At 35.5% G+C, this 23,239-nt stretch overlaps 1 protein-coding gene across 9 annotated transcripts in view; it reads right to left on the bottom strand.

The window, feature by feature from the left end:
* HBS1L (HBS1 like translational GTPase) overlaps positions 1 to 23,239 on the bottom strand; it is a 61,061-nt gene that overhangs the window by 29,375 nt on the left and 8,447 nt on the right. The window contains exon 1 of one of the 9 annotated variants that reach the window (XM_027809973.2): positions 14,542 to 14,566. The exons of 5 other annotated variants lie outside the window; for them this stretch is intronic. Coding sequence is in view for 1 of the 4 variants with exons in the window: in XM_055714497.1 (XP_055570472.1) it covers positions 21,462 to 22,945 (1,484 nt within the window). In the remaining 3 variants the exon portion in view is untranslated. Of the gene's footprint in view, positions 1 to 1,805; positions 2,796 to 13,626; positions 13,674 to 14,541; positions 14,567 to 18,182; positions 22,946 to 23,239 lie in introns of those variants that run through there. 3 more of the 9 variants (XM_055714501.1, XM_027809971.2, XM_055714497.1) reach the window with 3 other exon arrangements.

The following is a 23,239-nucleotide window of genomic DNA, read 5'->3' as shown; positions in this document are numbered from 1 at the left end:
TAAGTGGAGCAAGGAAGCAGGCTAGGATCATATAAAGGCAAACCAAACCATAGAAGGTAATCCTGGAATAGTGGTATACAAATACATGCAAAGACAACACAAGAATTATTAGTAACACTACTGACTGAAGAGTCAAATATAATTTTCTGACTTCAGTATTTTTATAACCAAGTACACTAAAAATCAAGCAGCACATTTACATTTGAGATAAGGACCGAGTCTATCTTTTATGCACTGCAGGCACCACGAAGATTAATAATTATAGGCCTCATTACAAAGGGCACAAGGCTAGGAAAGCAGTATACTTTACTATCTAATCTATAGGGCACCAGAGAAAACCGCCTGATAAATTACCTGCTTTAGCAGGCAAAGCAAAAACTATTCAGCACTTAACAGAACAGATCATATGCAAATCCTTAAATTGCACCTTGGAACTAAAAGGAAGTCAATGCCCAATGGTGATACAATTCTTAGAACACTTCTTAATCAACAATCAGAGTATCCTATGGCAGCTGAAGTGCACTACAAGCCTGGAAGAAGTGTAGGAGCAGTAATTCCAATTTGATTAGGACAAGAGCACTGGTAAGGTATATTAACCTCTAAAGGGAAAGGATATAAAGGATATATAAGCACGAAGCCTTTCTTGTCAAAAAAGGTTCTTCACACTTACTGTCATTTGAACATTCTTAAACACACACCTAAGTAAATCAATGACAATACATTTCCTAAATCAAGAGTACACATAAAATAAAAACACAGATACATCTTTCATAAACTCCTAAAGAAGCCCAAACACCTCTTTGCTACTTTTCATCACTCTAGCATTGCAAGAAGTGAAAGAGTGGATCATATGCATCTAAACGAACTGACTGGCCAATGGCGTCAAATTGCAGAGCAAGAGATTTTATTGAACGGGACGCTCCATAAAAATTCTGGCAATTCACTAACTTAACATTAGGAAAATTAAAGAAATTTACCTTCCATGAAAACAGAAAGTATACCTTCATACCTTTAAAAAAATGTAAAGGCTTGTCAGCACCATAGTTCTCACAATTCAGAAAGTTTAACACACAAACTTCTAGCCTATTTTAAGCAAAGCGGTTTTCAGACAGGTATTTGGTATTTAGACTGTACTGACAAGAGTACTTAGACTAAAGCATACTGTAGCTACAAGTCAAATACTATTACAAAACAAAACATGCACGGATGCAATTTGTCTCAGTATTAAGTTAGGATAAGCCTAATACCCAAGGGTACAGACAGACCTGCACTGCCGTTACTCCAGTACAACTATGGTAGCGTGCAACAACTTGACAGCCAAAGCTCTCTTCCCTTTACTATCCTTCTGTCTGCTTTTACCTTTCCTGTAACTGCCAGTTGGCCTTCTGACTTAAAATCCTTTTGATTTAGTCAAAAATTAATACTAATGACACATGCTATAATGTCAAAATTATTAGGAGTATAACCCCAAAATCTGATGACACAATAATGTATTTGCATACTGACAAACAGGACACAGACACACACATATATATGCAGGAAGCAAGTAAAACATTGGGACAGTCTTTAAAAATTAGAACAGTCTTTCTGGGTGTTCAAGCTGGAATAGCAAAAGTGTATGGATATAGTCAACCATTTTCCTTTACTGTAAAGCAAGTCCCTAGATTTTGGATCTCCTTGTAAAAATGGTTGTTAAGGAGTACCCGTAAAAGATTTAAACAAACAAAAGATTATTTGGGCTTCTTTACCATACATAACAGGCTTGAGAATTTCTTTTTTCAGTTTTTGTTCATTTATATACTTACATTGAAAGTAACGGGAAGATAAAAATTGGTCTTTAATTCTGTTGAAGATTGGGAAGTTAAGTGTAGTACTTGGAAGAGCTGATCGTCAGTCTACTCTGTTTTGAGGTGTAGTAGTTTAGAGGTGCATAAAACCAAGAGGAACCTGTTAAACCATCATCTCAAGAAAGACACCAAGTGAAAGTTTATACCAAGTGAAACAGGGATACTGGCAGATTTGGAGAAATGCATACTAACACTGGGTTTTTAAACCCACACTGGCTCCATTCAGATGGCCATACCTTTTCAACAAAAGAAACAAAATGCCATTTTTGATTCCCATACACAGAGGCTTCTCCTCCCAATTTGTCTTCCCCTCATCAAATTTTATTATGGCACTGAAACTTTAAGCTGAAGGATACCATTGCACAGAAAAGCCTGCTTCCGGTAAGATGAACCAAAATTTTTAATATACCTGAATCTAGCTTGAAAAAAACAAGAAAGGAAGAATACCAACGTTAGACATGTCCTCAGTCTGTGCTTTTTCAGATGGCAACACCATTTAAATAAATCGTTGTCTACATACAAAACAACTACTAGCAGTGCATCAGTACCGGCAAAGGAATGCACCTTGAAGGTGCTAATTAACTGTGGCCAGATTGCAGTTTCTTTTTCTTTAAAGTTTTAAGTCTTTTACATGCTTTTGTAATTCTTACCTGGTTTATACTGATTCATCTGTTTTCAAAAGTGGTATGAGCACTTGAAGAAGGCTGCATACTATTTCGATTTTGAATAGGGGCTGGGAAGCCTAGATGCTATTGACACCAGAACTAATTTACTTAAGCAAGTTCTCCTAGGACTGTCTAAACCTGCATTGTCATTGAAAAATATACACATAACACCATGCCTTCATATCTAGAAGACACAGTTTGCATCCCTTACTCTGCTACAGACTTTCTATATAACCACAACCAAGCCACTTGCAACTTTGTCTACCATCATACAGCAACAGCCACCAACTGCATAAAAGAAAAAAGACAGCACACTGGTTTTGTGCACCATGTCAGTAGTTTGTTCCAAGTATGCCTCATGACTCACTGATTAAAAAAAATAATTTTAATACATTACTGGCAGTTAAACTATTGACCGTATCAGTAGCAGCAGAGACAGAACTGCGTCTTGTCTGTCCTTGAAAAGCAGACTTAATAACTGAGGTCTCTATCAAGATAATAGTTCCCTTCCTATATGCTGTGCTATGATTTAAAACTGATTTTAAGGCCCTACAATTGTGAAAAATATTCCAAATACAGACTACACGAGACAAGCAGATGTGGAGATGCCAGCCTCATGACACAATTTCATGCTCAGAAGCATGCATCATCTGTTTGCCCATACATATGTGGGTTTATATTAACATCTAATACATCCACCCATCACTGTAATGAGCTACTTCAAAATTGTGACTGTAACCTATCCCAGCTGACAGATTTCAAACTGTTTATATGCTTCTATGCCACAAACCTCACCAGCTTCTAGCCTTTAATCTGCCTTAGAAACAGTAGCATTGCATTTTTCTCCCTTCAAATTTCACAGTACACAGGAAAAACAGTAACATAAGGAAATACAAAAATTCATTTAATAAAGACATACACTATTTATTTTTTTATAATTCAAGTGAATTATTTGACACTCAAATTCTACAAAATGCCATAGGACATGACAGCGATTTGCAGTACAGTTTGTCACAGAGCACGCTGGATCTTCAGTGACAATGGTACTGAGTATTAGCATTATCAACACATCACAGTGCTGGGAATATCAGAAGTTCAGGACTCAGTCATTTCCCATCAGTACATACCATGACTACTGAACTTAGAACACCTCAGATTTCCTAAATTAACACAGTTCACTAACCTTTAAAACACTATGCCTGCATACAATGTGATGTGCACTCATCCCTACAGCTCATCATTTAAATTTGGCTGGATGTAACAGATCAGTGACAGTCTGTAGCATATGTGAGAAGGAAGTTCAACATGCAGAAATTGTCTTATGGATATATAAAAAGCAATACTGGACAAATGGGAAAAAATAAATTACTTGGAAAAGTCTTCCTACTCTTCTATGATCCTAGCCCTCCAAAGAGCACCTCTGATAGCAAAAACCAACCACTTAGCTCTAATAAAAATGTCACATGAAAAAATTTCAAAATAAAAGGTTTATTTAGTATTTAAATTATACCAGTTCAAAACACCCATTTTTAGGAAAACACATGACATACTATCATGAACTGCCAATATACAAATGGATGCTACCGAACATCTATAGCACTTATAAAAGTAATGCAACAGTCCAAAGTAACAGAGAAGGCAACTTGCTAAGTCACTCCCTAGTGCTGAGATACAGCCATTCTAAAGATATTACTGAAAACAATTCTCCAAACAAGAGCACTGAACTTTTTCTTTTTAAAAGAAGGTTATTTCCTAATAGAAACCAGTCAGGGGTTTTCCAGGTAACTTCGTCTTGTTGTTATAGCTATTCTATTCTCTGCAAAGTTTCGGATGGTGAATATGACTTGGTTTTTTTTTTTCTTTCATGAACTTGGGAGTATGCATTTTCATTGAAAAATGCTGAAAATAAAAATGTCTACTTGCACCTGATTACAAGAATGTTTTGGTTTTAAGGTTTTTGATACAGCAGGCTATTGAGTGATATGCTTGAATATCACCAACATGAGCCAGCTCTCTGTGGCCCATAATACTCAAACAGCACAACTTGCTACCCCAAGGCTGATGTTCCAGAAACAGTTTGCTTCACCACATGCAGCTGCAACAACTGGATGCGCAGTAGGCACAGTGAGACGCACTGGCAGCCTCGCCTGTTAGATTTAGCTTGCACTTCTCATTGCTCAGACTTTACTTTCAATGCTTGCAACTTTCAGCAAGTTGAACTCTTCAGTCAAAAAATTAATTCGCTCAAGTGAGGTATCTGTCTGGGGATGACTTTTTTTCCCCCCCATTCCAGACAGGGAGAATAGGGAAACCGGAAGAGAAAATATCAGACAGAACAGTTTATTTTCAAAAATGGCACCTGAAGAAAAGACTCTCTGCATAAATTAAATACTTCAAGTGATCTTTCCACCTTCTGAAAATCCACTCAATTTGGCCTTAGAAAACAGTTTGCATATGCTCTTACAGCTTAAGTTTTAGCAATTAAATCCCCCAAATACTTCATCAACATTCAATATGTAGCTGTTGTGGCCATTTTTGAGCAGGCTAGACTCTGTTGGGTCACCTGAGAGCAAATCCTACCTCTCCCTGTGGTCTCCATAGTTTACTACCACATCAGGAAACTGGAGGCATCAACCTGGCTCAGAGAATCACAAAAATGAAACAGAACTGGGGGGCGAGTGGGATAAAATCCAACAGTATAGTAAAGCACTGACAAGCAACAAGACGACCTGATTATCAAGGACAGGCACAGACTACAAGAATGAAAAAGAATAAAGCAGAGTTGAAATGAGAGCTACAGTGACCACAAAAAAATTGACAGTATTCATTAACTAACTTGGGGAAAAGCTGCATGTAAGGAGATGGAGAAAGTGCGACGCCACACACTCAGTGGCAAGTTACGTGCAGAGCTAAACATGAAACAAAGGAAGCAGAAGAGGATCAGAACTGAAAATGATCGCAAACTATCGGTGGAAAAAAGTAAACATAGAAAACAATCATGGCCAATGACTGGAAAATAGGTAGGAAACTGGAAATGGCTAGACAAAGGGTTTGGAATGATAAAGTGGAAAAAATGGAACAGTAATGAAAAACTTGGAATGACATGAGGAAATTTTGTGTTTAGGGCACAAGTAGGAATTAAACAACAAAATCTGAACCTAACTAAATAAATGGAAGGATTTAATTTCAGGACAGAGACACTGACACTAATCAGGTTGAAGTGGATGGCATGCAATGTTTTATAACAAAGCAGTAACACATTTTCTCTCCTGCCTGGAACTTCGCCAAAATTTCTGGAGTCTCACCACTTCTAGTCATCAACACTTCCTCCCTGACAGAAGCCAAATGATACAGAATATTGCAGTCAGCTACTGCTGTGTTCCCTTGCTCTTCCTCCCCGAAACAAACATCTTCCCATACAACTTTTCCGGCCATCAAGACTTAATCAAATTACATACATTCAAACACTCAAACAACATTACCTATTAAAGCTATTTTTTCTCTGTGACTCTATTGCAATCATTCCATTGAATGGTGTTCATTTACAGTATCTGATGTCCCACAAAAATCTAATGTCTCTCAGAATGGTATATCTTTTAATATAAAACATTTTACAGACCTCTGTTACAACAGCGAGCATTCAAGCGTTTCAGCAAATTGAATTTGTATGTCTCAAGATCTAGATGCTTAATACAACGTTCCAATCAGTAGCTATCTCTAAGAAGTTATGTTTAAGCAACACACGTCAACAAAGGAATACATAGTTCAGCTCTGTATGTAGACCATTGTCATGGTCTTTCCAGAAACATGGATAATTGGTCTGCTTTACATTCACAGTTAATACATTAAGGGAAAGTCACTGTCACTGGAGTAAAACTCTCAAGATTTCCAGTTTCACTAGGCCAACACCTCCGATGTAAAGGAATGGAGATCTGCTGTACAGAAAGGCAGACTTGGGGCTGGGTGTGTATGTGTCTGTTTTCTAGAGATTACCCTAACATCAGCTGCCTCCTTTTGATGTTTCTGATACGTAAACATCTAAGGTCCAATAGGAATTCACAACAATCAAAACAGTGACTTTCTCATCCGTCAAGTCTTTGAAAAGAATGTCCCTGCGGTATTTCTCATACCTACTGCTTATAGTTAAATGGACTAAAATCCAGTCCTTCACATAATCATATCTCAGTACAACTCATCCTGTAACTACTGAAACCTTATTTGTGGGAGGTGTATTGTTTTGCACTCTAGCAATGCCAACAAATGCCCCTTTTCTCAATCCGTAACTGAAGCTACAATCTGCTGTAAAAATAATTTATTAGACATTCGCAGTTGTTCTGTAACAGCACCTTTATTCTCCCACACATACACAACTGTAAGTCGTTGGTGGTGTTTTCTAATTCAACGAATTTTTCTTAAATGACTGTGAATTGTCTTTCACTGGGATTTAGAAAAAGCTCAGTCTGGTATTTCTGAAGTGCAATTTCTTACCATAAATGGTCATGTAAAAAGCAGCGTCAGCACTATTGGCAGAATAACCCTAAAAAGATACCCCCTTTAGCCAGTCACTTAGTTGAACAGAATACACAGAGTCCATGCAAATTACCTGAATTTCTGTTAAAACCCTGGCCCAAAATGAGTATGTAAAACTGAAAGTACAATACGTACATTCTATTACAATCATATTTAATTTCCAAAAATAACACAGCAACTTCAAGTTTAATTCTTAACTAATATTATAATGCCAGAGGATGGTGCTATTTGCCTGCACATCATCCAGGTAATTCCGAAACATCATCATGCCTTTTACACACTGACGTTACCTACACAAGTACATCCCCGTTGACTGTGCTGCAGGAGTGGCAAGGCATTTTACAGAAGAAACCTTTCCTGATCCACAACTTCTATTTAGGCACCAAGATGACTTCAGTATGAAACAGATATTTAAATAGAAGAACAGTGAACAAGAAAAGCATACCAGCAAAACTGATGGTATACAAAAAGTAAAATCATCTCATATCTGTTCAACTTTTCCACAATTGTTCTGCAAATTTCTCTAAAAACTTGATGAGATGGCCTTTTAAAGTTGAAAAACAAAAAGAAATAGTATTTACTAGTCCTGCCCCACTAAGTAGGTTGAAGCTGCATGTATCTTCATAATTTCTAAGTTCCAGAAAGTTGTATCTTGCAAACTTTTAGTGTAGTGAGAACTTCAAGGTAAGATTAGCTGAAACCTTATTAAATTTTGTTTAGGTTTTCTGGATTCTCAACTCTCTCATTCTGCTGGTGACATTACAACCACACTAGACCTTGACTGGGCCAGATAGCTGGCATATCTGTAGGAGAATCAATCAATTTTTCTCTTACAAGTCAGTCAAATTTGCAAATTTTAACTTGTCTATTCATTCACCTGTTTCTCTGAAAAATTAGCCCTATATAAGAAAAATATATTTACTTGATGTCTTTCCACCATTTCAGGGACGGCAGTGCCGCCTGCAATGTCACAGCATAGGACACATTTCAGACTGAAATATTTGTGGCTTCAGAAGACCAAAACAAGAACCTAATCACATATCAAGAATTTACCAGCTATTGAAAAAAACCACGTTTAGGGACTTATGTACGACATGATTTCAAAGAATCAAAAATTTTCAACAGATTGAGTATGGTTAGAGTAACAAAAAAAAATAATAATAAAGGTCCGGCAGTACAGCAATTATTGAAAACATTATGTATACATACACACCCTTACTGTAAATTGAAACACAAATGCATTTAATAACAAAAACCAGGAACTGGTCAAGAGTACAAGGGAGACAGAATCACTCACTGACACTGACAGGCATTTCTGCCTGCAAGATTACAGTAATTAAACAGCAAATCCAGGGAGATGTCTCTTTTTATTTTTTTTTTTCCTTAGAAAGACAAAAGATAGACATACTCTACTTCCTATTTTACAAAAAGTCAGCCAAAGACTCCAGTTTTGAAAGCTTTACCTATCATGAAGACAAAAGGAAATGACAGTATGCATTATAATTTAATTAAAGGTGAAGACAGTAGGAATGGTGGTACAAGATTGCCAACAGAAACGGGACTCCAAGCAATGCCTTTTACTCTGGATGAAAAAAAGCTTCCAAAGGAATAAGAATAAGCAGTGAAATAGGAACTGGCACGTTACATGTAATAGGTGCTCTCACTTTTTAAGGCAGTCTAGCAGAGCAGTATCTGCCTGTGGGCCCCCAAGACAATAGGAATTTTTTGCAGGACAAGTATTTGTAGCTGTGCACATGGATGCCTTAAGTTACTAACTATTGTAAATAAAATTTTTGAAGGAAAAAAATCACAAGAACTATTAACACAGCTGATAGCTGACAAGCTCTAAATAAAGAGCTTCCAGACCTAGCATCTGATATGCCCCTGATTACAAAAAAGCTGTATTAGAGGACTGAAGTACGATAATTTACAGGGTTTTACAAAACTGCATAGCTCAAAGGTACTGTTTACTTGAAAATCCTCCCTTTTTTGCTATTCCAATGTCTCTTAATATCCAAAAATTAAGCAGCTACTGGAAATGTATAGCCCTGTAAAAATTTAAAGGATACATTAGCCGAGTCTATTTCAAAAAGCTGTGAAATCTTAAACAGTTTAATACACATATTTAAAAGCCACCTGAACAATTACTTTGAAGAGAAAAAAATGTTCAATGTTCGGATTTTTGCCATTTTTAATGTATCAGAAAAAATAAATGTTAAGAAAGGACAACCTGGAAACAAAAGGCATTAAAAATGCACTGTTCTCCTTTGCACATGTAAATTCGGTAAAGTTAAACATTTCACACAATCTGTTCAAAGAAAATTTGCTGAGTGAACTTACACCTTTTATATTATTTTACATTTAGTCCTAGTAAAACAAGTACTGAAGCAAAACACATACACTTATCAAACCAAGCAAAATAATTAACAAGGTGCTGTTTTTCCTTTGGGTTTTTTTCCCCCCTCCAAATCGAGACTAATATTGACCAAGTACCCACTCTTCCCCTCCTTAACTGTTCCAAGATTTCAGAATAAGGGGGCAGAGCTTTATGCCATTAGTTCAATCTTCCATTATTCCTCAACTACAAAATATCAAGTAGCTTTAAAAAAATCCAAAAACTTAGCTGTGAGATTACAGTTCTTCAGTATAAATTTCAGAAACACTACTTCAGAGTTTTAACACTTTTTCTTATATTCTATTCAACCTAATTAAAAAGAAATGAGATTTACAAATTATTTCTAAGTAGATGGGGCAGTAAGTATTCTGTAGACATTAAACATCAATTTAAAAAAGATAACATCAGGAGAAAACACTTGGGATTTTTTCCTTCTAGCTGAATTTTGTTTTCAGTATGTTCTTACATCATGAAGCCAAAGGCTGCAGGTACACCACCAAACAAGCCATTTCTACAATATGCTCGCAACCTACCAACTCAATACTAAAGATCACATTTCACAGCGTGCCATTATTTAGCAGTGTGCTCTCTCCATTTTTTTATTAGATACCACCTAAAATCAGAACATCTTCCCATCTTACTCCTCTCCTTAATGCTATTTTCCACTCATGGTGGAACATCAGAAGAGAAACAAAAGGAAGTTAGGCTTAAAAGCCTGATCAGGTTTGCGTATCTACCAGTTTTTGGTACTCTATCCACAACAGAGGATATGAAGACGTGTTATTCAAAGTGACTGCTCCCTACTGGAAAAGACCTTGCCTGGTCATAATTATTCTAGAAAACCAACATTTTTATTTTGCCTTCCTACTAGGGTTCAAAGCTCATCTTTTCTGATATAGCTAGACATCACCAGTAGCAGCCCTTGCTGGTACACTTTCCAGATATTCCTGTGCTGCAAAGGACTTTTTGCTGTATGTACCTTCTAAACTTGAGCAACTGCCATTTGGAGGCAAAGAGTGCAATCACAGTTTTGTCCTCAGTGCTACACAGATGAACGTTCAATAGATGCCACATAAACCTACTCAACAGCAGCTGTTTATAACAAAAGACAAATAATAACTAAATACATCTATATGAGAGGATGAGCACATTCTCAAAGCATGGCTTGAGATGCAAGCTGTTAGATAAAGCAGTTTGAAACTACTAAGGCATACTTTACTGCCACATAATTTTCTTCTCGTTTGTTTCTGTCAGATTTTCTGTTTGTCTTCTCTGTAGTATCAACAGGTTTCAACATCTACTTTTGCTGCTTCCTTTAATTCTAGTTGAAGGCACCCTGCTCATTTCCTAAATAAACAGAATTAGTTTGCCACACTGCTATCTTGCCTTGTTCCTACTCATTGAGGAAGGGCAAAAATGCAGAGGAAGCAATGGCTATTAAAAAAATACAAGTAACAGAGAAAGAAAAACTTTAGCATTCTTTGTGATTTAAATGTGTTTGTGGTAACACATTTACAGACAAAGAATCTTTGAAACCTAAGTGTGAAACTGCTGAAGATTTCTGAATCTAACTTGCAAAACAAACTCAAGCTATAACAATGCAGCAGGCTCATGAAGCGTACTTGATTTATCTGCAGTTAGGAAATTTTGTAGTATTAAAAACAATGTATTAGCGGCGGGGGAGCAAACAAGTTCTAACATCTATTACTACAATTTGAGAGACAAATCTTAAGCTATCTGAAAAGCCGCAAAGGAAATTTTCCTGGACCACCACTGTATACCATGCTGTTTGTACACTTAGCCTACTACAGATCATACACCAGAAAGACATCATTCCATAAGAAACACATTACGGATGCTACCAGTAACAGTGGACATTATTAGGGATTTGGTGAATCTAACATTAATTAGACAATTAAGCTGACAGTAGGGCTTTCAGTAGTTAACTGATATAAAATCATAGCTCTAATTGTATTTATCAGGGAAACCACTGCAAGGAAAAGTAGCGATACTGGCCAAGATGAAGCAAGCAAAGTAAAAGCAAGCTACCTGACATACATAGCAACATACATTTGAGAAGCAAAATTCATTTAAAAAAACCTGTTCTACATTAAAATTTAGGAAGAGATTATAAAAATTACCCCACAGTTCAGCATAAGAAATGTATTCACTTACATTGTTTTCCCTTAAAAAGGAAACTTTGTAAACTTACAAACTTACAAAGGTTTCCCTTTCTAATTGCAGTATGTTTGACACTATCTGCATTACTTATCTACATTATTTATATATATTATTACTCTGAAAATGTCTTTCTTCCACATTTTCCTATGAACCCCTCTGGTGCCAGCCAAACATATCTGCATTCCAGAGATATCAGAGATGAACTTGTTTAATTAAATCTAGAAAAAATGCAGTTTGAACATGGCCATAATCTGAATAAGGGAGACCTGTATTTGGAAAATAACAACCTATGACAGATGTGATGGGAAACACAGCATTGCAAGCTCTATTCTTCATTGCCAAAATCATTTGGAGACACAAACTGATTTATAAAATGCTGTATAACTGAGTTTAGAAGAAAAAAATAATATAGTAAAATATAATCTGTAGTTTTAAATAAGCTTTGCAAGATTTAGCAGATGGAAATGAATGCCAGGAAAAGTTCATTTGACAGTCTAAAGAAGTGCATTTCACTCTATCGTAACTTTAGACGGGAAAACTTCCATGGACTCAAGTTCATTGCTTAATGTTTTCCTTTGATGCAGTGAGAGTAATTAAGACATTTCACATTTACAGGAGTACCTGTAAGCACATAAATAGCATATACAACCTTACAATAGTTTGTATACATGTTATCAGAAAAATAGCATTGAAAACATACAATTCCAATTGCATTTTTGCCTTGAAAAATGTTTACTTAAAATCTTTAATATTTTCCTTCCTTTTTTTCCAACTTAGGCACAGCACTTGGTGTATACGGAGTTTCACACTTGCTTAGTTGACAAGCAAAGTTAGTCATTTTCCTGTTTATGTGGGTCAGCAATAGGGAAAACATTAAAAATTGGAAAATGTGATTCTAAAACCACAAAAAAAAATGGTAAAAAGGACTCAAACAAGGAGTACCCAAAACAACTTCAACTCATATTTTGGAATTAATTAGATATAAGATTTCCATTTACACCAAGCTTCTATATGCAGTAAAAATACTGAAGAACTGAAGCAACAACCACTCAAAGCTCTTCCATGTCTCTGTGAACTGGGCATCACAGCTTCTGCAGGAACAGGTATTTTCCATAGTGAAGTTACCTACTTTTTCAAACTTCTGGCTTTTTAACCATGAATCTCTACCAGAGATTCTGACAGTAGACTCAAGGGTTTTAAGTTTAATGGCCATTTCTAGTCTCACAAGTATAACAGAAGGGAGGAACCTGGTATTTTAAGTATTTATAACTGTCCACTCTGGAGACCAAAACACTAGCTTTATGGAAGAATACAGAAGCTGAGGAGATGAAAAACGGGCAAAATTTTGTCACCCAAGAACAAACCAGTTCAGGTGCAAATCAAGGCACATTAAGCAGTGCATGAATGGCATTTCTGTTGATATGTGGCATAATAACTAGACTACACAACTGATGTTTTATAACAATATTGATTCACACAGAGTAAAAAAAAAAGTATGATACTGCAGAAATACATCCAGATAACAGTAGAGAGATAAAGCAGGTATTGCTAACAAATTTTACAGGGAAGGAACAACAGTGTTTGTAGTGAGAGACACAGCATAAACAGACATTGTAATTTTGTGGTCTAAGCTTGCATTTTTACACCTACCTGGCTTCCCCCCATCAACTTAATTTCTGAATTTCTACATGTGCTTCCTGTTAGCATTCAAGCTCCTTTCATCATCAGTAACTGATACATTCTAAACTGTTTCTTTTGCTCCCACAATTTTGGATTTGATACACCTATACTTCTGATGTTTAGACGTCTTAATAGTTTCTAGAGCTGAAATGCATTTGTTTGCAACTGCAAAATGCTACTGTCTTAGCATTGTCAACAGCCTTGCTTTGAGTACTCAAGTGCAAACTTCAGGTAGGACTTAAAATGTATCAATTCATATACAACAGCACTACAGCAGCAATCATTCATTCTTAAACCTAATAGGATTAAAAAGTTACTCCAACCATACCTTCCTGGCACTCCAGCAATCACATCACATCTGAGAACTTAAAATTCTGCACTTCACCTTCTAAAGACAGAAAAAAACAGCTGAAGGTTGATCTTTACCATGACCTGAAGGCACTGAGATAGAAGACCACTGTAAGAATAAGGGGAATTACTGTCCCCCCAGGATCTCTAGTTCTTCTGGAATCTCAAAAGTTCTGACTTTCATAGATGATAACAGTCAATTATGAAAATATGAAAATTATTGCCTTTGTATTGGTTTATACTTTGTCTGAAAAAAAAAAAAGTAAAAAAAAAGTGAACCAAACTAATGTTGAAGACCCATAAAAGAAAACTGAGAAAAAGCCTGGAGTGTCACTTTTTCCAGTGTAGGTGTACAGCATGTATGAGGAGAATCTCAAAAAGTATCTCAAAGGATTTTAAAAAGCTTTTCATTGCTAGTGACACATTTTTCCCTGAAATAAGCCACTTCCTTTCTAAAACCCACACAGTACCTCAGCGTCAGATTCATAACTTCTTGAAGTCTGTGTATATATTTTTCTTACACAAAACACGGAAGTCTTAAATTCTCATTACTTTCCATGATTTAAGATATAACTATATCACCAGTTCTGTCAGATTTCAAACATTTCCATTCAGTAAAGAACACATTCTCTTTGCCACAGACTGAATACATGCCATATCCGAGTAGTATTAAATACAATGGGCTCTCATCACTACAGCAGACATTTGAGAACTGTCATGTTACAGAAAAGTGAGCACAGCCGATCGAAGTTGGGGAGAAAAATTTCTTCTGAGCTACTCTGGTACAAATAATGGATTTTTCAAACGTGCAAAACCAAAGCATTAAGGGCCTAGTATGATAAATTGAAGTAAAACCTGAGGGACTCTAAGCTCATAAAAATATATTGTACATCACCATTAAACTGCAGAACGTTTGCTCCTCCAGGATTTCTTTGGAATTCTCCCTATAAATAAAATCCAAAAAGTATCAGTTTGTTTTTTCATCTAAGACTCCTAACTTCACTTGTCCATTAACCACAGATGTGGTTAATAAATACAGAAGAGATAATTTATCTGTTAAAGCACAGTAATCTGCATTCTGACATGTTGCACTCAGAAACAACTGCTATGAGTCCACCTGTAGCATAAAAAGACAGAAGACAATTAGGTATTTGTCCATGCACCAAGAAACACCCACCATTCTGAACCAAAAACAAACCTTGCGGCATTTGACTGAGTGAAAAGAAAAAGCTAATTATGTTAAGTCACATTGTGGTGGTGTTTGTGGAATTTTTGTTTGTTAGTGGTGTAAAGCAAAAATTAAGGAAGACAGTTATACAGGAGAGGCAAAAGAAAAGAATTCCAGAAAATTGAAAAACAAAAGAACATCAATAAAATGCAAGCTAAGCACCTACTAATTTTACTTGTGGCTTATATACTCGAAACTGCCCACACTGTCTTAATAGCTACATCAAAAATCTGAGTACCTGCAGCATTAATAAAAAACATAAATAAAAAAATAAATGCCAGTGAAGAAGCTGCTCCTCTATTAACAGCTAAAAGTGAAGTAGTATAGTCCAGTATCTAGAAAACTAGACTAAAGCTTGAGACCTGTACTCTATTCCTAGATTATCTGGCATATCATGAGTAAGGCTTTTCAGCTTCCTGTGCCTTACTTTCAACATTAACTCTTTACTCTGAAGGTTGTTTCTTATGAAGTATTTATACATATAGCCCTGTAGAGGCCCTGTTCTTGGTGCTATTCCCGAGAAATTACCATAAACCAAAACAGCTAGTGTCCCCACAAAGACAGCTCAACTATGGGAATGACTTCACCTGAAAAAAAAAAAATAAATTATAGCTTCCTTGCTACTCTAATTACAGTCAAAAGACATGCTCAGTTCACAGTAGTTTGCATTTCTTGCAAGGATTGCACATTTACAGATATCTGACCTCCTTCTTGCTCGGGCATCACTGAAACAAAAAAATCTTAATGTCATAAAGTGGTTCATAATCCCATTAATGGTGCCCAAAATGGAAAAGAATCTGGCTCACTCACCAGCATCTGTATTAGTTCTACAATACTAACACAAGCAACAAGAAATTAAAAGGTAGTTTAGCCAGAAAAAGTAAGCAAGGAAAAAAAAAAAGACAAAGAGACTCAAAATAGCCAATTGAAATATTAAAATAATGTCCATCTTCATCAGCTATTATCTCCATACATTGATGTGACGAGTAAATAAGTCACAAGCAACTCTTCTCCAAAATCTCCATATTCTCATAAATTTAAAAAGAAAAAAGACAATTTTCACTGTATCTTCATAAGTCTAATTCTTAACAAACTGTTCATGAGTTCTCTTCCAAAATATATCATTTTAATCTCTGCAGACTACAACCATTTTACAGGTCATTTTATTACCAGAAAGTTGTAGAGAAGGGCAATAGGTTATTTTCTAAAAAGACCCTATGAACACTAAGCACCCAAATCAATTATTAGACCAACAAGCCACTGCCATACCTCGAAAGTCACTGACAATTGTTTTTAATGGCCCAGTTTTAAGTATGCAATGTAACATGTCCATAAACAAAAAAAAAGAACACCTTCATGATGACATAGACACTAGAAACCCATGAACGATTTCATAAGTGATTGTTGAGATTAAGAGTTCTTAAAATTCACTAACTGCAATTAGCTCTTACTTTGGGTAAAAATGTATACTTCAACAGTCTGCATAAAGGAGCAACTGGCTGTACACTACAGCAACGCTAAAATAGAGATCCATTCCCACCAAACTGCATTAAAATAGCAATTCAGAAAGAACAAAAGAGCTTTCTTCAAGAAATAAATAAATCACCATTGGCTTTGATTTTCGTTTTCATCACATTGTTTTCTAGTGCAGAATGAACACACAAAATTTTTTTCTCTTACTTCCCCGCAGAAAATCCTATAAGGTCAAAACCATTAGCACACACAGAAGTATAAATAACTTGGACTAATGACATTTCCTCATAATCTAAATAGTATTTTGGACACAGTGAATTGAACATAAAATCTACTGAAGAGTTTACCAGCTGTCTACACTTCACACAAACCAAAAAAGGATACCTTGTCCACAAACATTCAACTCACTTCCAAAGAAACAATAAAACAGAGAAGCATCCCCTTTCAGCACTTGATAGTTTATTTTTACTGCATGAATTACAATGTATTGAAATTTTTGCTTTTTTCCTCCCAATCACAATTCATAATCAACTTTTAATACAAAAACACTTCAACAACTCTGAAAAGCTGAAAACTTTAGATTTGCAAGAGACATGAATGATTGTGTGCATAACCCTGAACTACTGCCCTTGTATGTAGCTTATTTCAGTATTTATGCATTTCATAAAGACAACCTATATCCTATCTTCATAGAAATCTTTTGTATAGCTATTCATTATTTCCAGTAGTAGAAGTTGCTCTTTAGCTTTTTGCATAAGTGTAGATTTTCAGGAATTACCGATTACTGAAAAATGTATTTGAATGACATGATTAGAGGAAATAGGGCAAATTACAAAATTGCAAGGACTACCTCACTGCACTAGTTAAGTGTCTTAGAAGTAAGATTTTGAAATACTATTGTGCAACAGTTCCAGAAATTCAAGTAGCTTGCTGCCTCTGAAGCTTAAGACCCTGAGAACTGTCTAAACAACTCAATGAGAAATTACTCATACTGTTATTTCTGAATAGGAAGTAAAAAAACAGGTATGTGAAGTTTTAATCCCATAGGGTTTTTTTCTAATGTGAAGCTTATACTCCTAACAGTATACTCTTCTCAAAACAAAACTGTTTCCTGTTGCAATTAAAAACCAGCTAAACCTAATTACATTAAATCACATCCCAAAAGGGTACAAAGCATTAATATTTTTTTATATCCCCATGGGGGTTATTTTCCTATACTTCACATACTGTGACTTTCAATTTGCGCTAATTTTCCAAAACAAATTCATATAGAATCAGCTAGAAAAAGGAAACCTAAAAGAGAAAAATGGAACAGGTATTGAGACATTTTAAGAATTCAACTGTAGTAGCTCTAATTTCCACTGTAACAAAGCTTGAGAACTAACTTCAGACAGTTGATTTTTCCTTATTTCACTGATATCCTTTCCTTTTTAAGATCCAAATAAGGTTTAAAAAAATGCTATCAAAATTATCTTAAAAATAAAAATAAAATATAGAATTTACAAACCCATTTCTAACCAAACGCAAACCAGAGCCTCAATATGGTGTCTGAAGAAACACTAGCAGATGCTAGTTTTTGCCTTACTTTCTCCAAAGGAGTCTTCCATAGAAAGAACGAACTATGCCCATGCAAACCTAGACAAGAATTGGAGCCCGTTTCCACAATAGATACAATTATTCTAGAACATGTAATCACAACTGTTTCCATCAGGTAAGTTAACAAGAAACTGTAATTAAGTCAGTCCTTTAAGAATACGTACTTTATTTAAAAGGTAGATAAAGCAATACCCAGAAGTCAATTTTGTATTAAAAAATATTCAGCAGCCACGTTAAAATTATGTACAAAATAAATTTAATGTACAAAATACCTTAGAAGTACACAATCTGAATACTAGAAGTAGTAGGTCTATGTAGCTTAGTATTCTCTTTATGTCCATATGCAAACACAGACACAAGTACTTTACAATGTTAATATGTGAATTCCAAAACAAGTAGCACAACCTGTATTAGACAAAGATACCCACTAGCTGAAAAATGGGGGGTGGGGGGGTGGGGAAATTTATATACATACATCAATAAAATAAGCTCAGTGTTAAGCATAAAGTAGATTTATTAACAAGAATTCCAACATTCATTAGGCAGAAACACTTCAGCGCAAAGGCCAAAGACAGACTTGTTATACAGAAGTGCCATATGCTGTAGTATCATGCAGTATGCTAAAACAATTAAACCTGTCACTAATGACACAAACCCAGTTCTCAGTAAGGAAATTATTAAAATATCTGCTTCACTTAAAAAGCAAATATAGTAACACATTCCCTTTTCCTAATAAAAACAAAACTGTAAGATTTTCCAAGCATGGAAATGAACAACCTCTACTGAAAATTCATTGGAATTTAGGTTTATCCACCACTTAGGTACCTTCTGCAGTGTTCAGCCTGCAGGTTTGTACTAATTCAACACTCACTTCGGGATTTAGGATTGCAAACTGAAGAAAAATCCCACCCCTACTTCTTATACACTAAACAGCATGTATTGCTTCTTCAAGACCACTAACAACACTGACACAAATGCAAATGAAAAAGTATTTATACATGAAAATTTAGCTATATCACAAGACCCAAAATTGTTTACCGAGGTATCAATCCCACAGTAAGATCTACAATAAAGATGTAATGCTGATGCCCTTTGGCTTCAGTCACTTGTTTCAACTTTGATCTGCATGAAACCTATGGCAAAAGTGAGCTCTGAGTACTATGCATTGCCACCCACTACTTGTACATACTTTCCAATGGAATTCATAGCACATACATTTAGGTGTATGTCCAGTTTACATTCCAAAATTATTAAAAAATTGTAAGAAGTGTCACGCAAAGAAAAGCAGCCAGGGGAATGAGAAAATAGACCAAAATCAAGGACAAGTTCAGCAAGAGTAAAAGGAAAGATTTCTAGAGAAAAACAAAGCTATTCAAGTGAAAATTAAAAAAAATCACAAAAACCAAACTGCCATGTATTAGAAATCTCTACCTACATTAATTAGTGCCTCAAGAGTATTTGGAACATAAGTAAGCAAAACCACCTAAAAATATACCAGGCATGATGATGCCAAACTTTGCACTAATACTTTACTTTTAAAAATTTGAATTTCTCTACTAGAAGAATATATATAATTCTGGAAAAACTGAACTTTAATTATAAACTCTCCAAGTAGGACATTTTGCCTCAGTGGGAAAAAGAGACTTGAACTTTTAAGCAGTAGGAAGTTAATATTTGGAGTAACTACAGAGAAACTGATCATTGAAAAGCATTCCATACTGTTCAAAAAGCAGAATTTACTATTAAGACTAATTAATAAAACAACCAGTGTACCATCAGTATCAGCCAGACTTCTGTAGGAAGTCTTCCAAGAAAGTAAATAAATTCTGGTCCTGCCCATGAACTTATCAGATCATAGCATGTACCCTGGATTGTACTATTTACGCTTCAGTTCTTTAAGGCACTCAAACTAAGTAAGAATACAGATAGCTAGATTAACATGTCAGCTAGAACATAAACACTGCAGCACTGTCATTATATAAAACTTTTATTAGTAAGGGTAAGAAATATTAATTTCATTCAAGAGGTCAGAGGTCACACTGTCCATAGTTCTAAATGACAATAGCATCAACTAGACAAACAAGCAAAATATACAGAACATGAAATTTGTACCTGAGAGCACTGGAACATGTTTTATTTTTATTTAGAAACAAAACTGTAGTGCAACCTGACTTTAGGAATAAACCTAAAGCTTTTGTCTGCTTTTTGATTCAACATGCTCAACAGAAATTAGATTAAAATTGTATCTACTGTTCCATACTAGCTGCCAAGTTTAGCATGAATAAGCGTATGGCAGTATCTGAACAAACATTCTTCTAGTTGCAGCAGTACTTTTATTGCACTTATTGCTGTTCAGAATCTAAAATACTGACACTGACACTGGAAACATACTAAAAGTAGTAGTATTTACTAAAAGAGAAGTTGAAATACACATGTAGTTACTAATTTGACTAGAAGGGGCACCAGAATCTGGTAACTATCAGCTAAAAAAAAATTTTCAGAATGTCCCAATTCTGATCGTTCATTTAAAGATTCAAAGTAACAGCGACTGGTGCAAACAGTTGAAGAGAATACATTTCCATTACTAAAGAAAGCTTTCTTCAAAACAGACAAGAGGGAGACACAAACAGCACTTACACTGCCCATTTTTTTTTTTTCAATTGAGCAAACGCTCATGCCAATACTTTTCCAAAAAACCTGAGAATAAACCACAGAATCCTAGCTAATCTTCCAATGAAATACATGTATATGCCCACAAAATAGCGGATTCCACACTTTTGACAGCTGATGGGGTGGAGGGGAGGCACACAGTTTTAATTGCTTGCTCCCCTGAAAATTTGGTCCTATCAAAAATTACATGTCCTACCACAAGTAAAACCATTAAGACCTGAGGTTAGCGAGGCTTTTTAAAACTAAAGGTATTTCTGTTGTAATATTGTAATCAGTATAACGATAGAAGAGAATAATGACATTGACTGAAAACATCAACTACAAGACTGGCAGTTTACCAGCATACCTTATCAGAAAATCTAACTTTAAGAATATTTATTACATCAGTCATAATATAAACTGAGGTTCCTGCTCCCCAAACTATACACACCATATAGCAAAACTAAATTACAAAATAATAACTGTGTTCTTCCCAACAAACTGTATCTTCAACACCTACAGATGTTTCAAGAAGTCTAATGCTGTTTATAGAATTTTGTGCATGCAATATCTATAGTAAAGTTCAAGACTTTGCAAAAGTTAAAAATGTTATATTGTCAGTGAAAATTAGACAAAAATAAAGATATTCAGTGCAACAGCTTAAAAGTTCACATACAAATTTGCTACCAAACAGTGAGAATGTAACATGTCAATTAAAAAAATAAAAAAATCCAATTCTGCATTATAAATAGGTCCTACATAATTAATATTTTTCATATATCAAGACATAAACACTGTTTCTTGGAGGGGTTTGTTTGTGTGGGTTTGGTTGCTTGGCTGGTTTGGTTTTTTGCTTTCTTTTTTTTTCATTACTCTCTTGTGAAAGCTTTTTTTTGGTTAGCTTTCACAATGTCATCAGGAGATGCTGATTTGAAGTCAAATGGTGTTATGGTTATTATAGGACCAGTTTCCTTGGGTTTTACATCTTGTACTTGTCTACTGTATAGGAAAGCCTTATGTATACCAATTGTGCGCCGCTTATAACCTTTTGGAGGATAACGGAGACACAAGGTTAAAGCAAAAGCTGAAGGTCTTGCACGCAATGCCTTTATCCATGAAAGGGACAAATCCTGCCTCTTAGAAGCAAGACCTCTTTTGGGTTTTTTATCTGTTTTGGCAAAACCAGAATATTTTCCTTGTTTTTCTTTTAAATGTTTAGATTCAGGGCTCAAGACACTTGACTGTCCTACCACATTTTGTTTTGCAGAAACATCCGTATTTTTTACGAGGACACTTAAATCAATGTTGATTCTTTTAGAGGGCCTTAGTTCAATTACATCAAGCATGGGGAAGTCTGTCTGTTGTTGAGTTTTGTCTACTTCAATAGTCTCTGCTATTAAATCCGAGAGTGATAAATTCTCAACCTCCTTTCGTGGAGAAACTTTGGACAGGACTAGAGAAGACAAAGATCCTGTTAGCTCTGGCATCCCACCTGAAGTTTGAGGTTGACTTACTAGTTGCGATAATGGTGAGATTCCCAACTTTGTATCAGTGAGACTTGCTGTTGACTGGGTATAAAGGTCAGCCAAAGAGTAACAGTGGCTAGCACTGCTTTCCTGGTGCTCCTGAAGTAAGTCAGCCAACATTGTACTTCCAGACCTTAACACTGGCAAAGCAGCCGTATCTGAAGAGGGGCTTTCTTGTTTTCTACTTTGCACAACTGAAGAAAAATTTTCAAGTTCATTATTTCTATTTACAGTATGACTGACTTTGTTATCAAGAGCCAATTTTCCTAAAGCACTTGTTAAACACGGAGGACTGTAAAAATACGCATTACTATTACGATCAGAAGTATCTGAGGAAACAAGAGGAATGCAGTCTTCAGGACTCAGAGAATCACAAAGCACATTCTGCATTGGCAAGGATTTCAAGTCCTGTGTTTCCTTGCATTCCAACTTCTTAAAAGAAGAATATCCAGATGGGTTACTTCCTATACTAAAGTAATTATCTTCACTGTTAGAAATCAAATTTACTGTATTAGCACTTTCTGGTAGTTGATTCTCTGCCTGTTTATTCACAGGTTCACAAAACAATTCTTTACATAAATCATCACTGAAACAAGATGACAGAACAAGTGAAGAGGATTTCAACCCTTTCCTTTCAGATGAAGGTATATTGGATTTTTCAGCATTAAGGAGTATTCTGTCATTTTTAATTAGAGAGTAACAAGCTGAACCACTTTTGGCTGTCAGGTTTCCAAACCCAGGTTTGTTGGTGTTGTCAGCAACACTTTCTGCTGCACAAGAGAAACCACCTGTATCAATACACATTTCTGGACAACAAAGTAAGTCTCCTTACCTTACAATAGCCAATAATTTTCAGATGCAAATGCAGTCACAACGAAATATCCATTTTTTTAAAAGTTGACAGCAGCAACAGAAAAATCAAGGAGAAACATGAAAAGGCATTTAATTACTAAGTGTTATCCAAAGACATGCAATGTTATACAATTAAATTATGGGTATCTACTGAAATACCTAAGAAACTGTAAGAACCAGCAAAGTATGCCAGTAAGGATTACAAAGATTTAAACATAAATCAAAACAAGAAAGTTAATGTACAGATACTACCAAAAAAAGGGTGGAAC

This window comes from Falco cherrug, chromosome 6 (genome assembly GCF_023634085.1).
Source record: "Falco cherrug isolate bFalChe1 chromosome 6, bFalChe1.pri, whole genome shotgun sequence".
Taxonomy (NCBI): Eukaryota; Metazoa; Chordata; class Aves; order Falconiformes; family Falconidae; genus Falco; species Falco cherrug.
The sequence above is the reverse complement of the archived record's forward strand: the minus strand, read 5'-3'. Positions and strand labels throughout refer to the sequence as shown.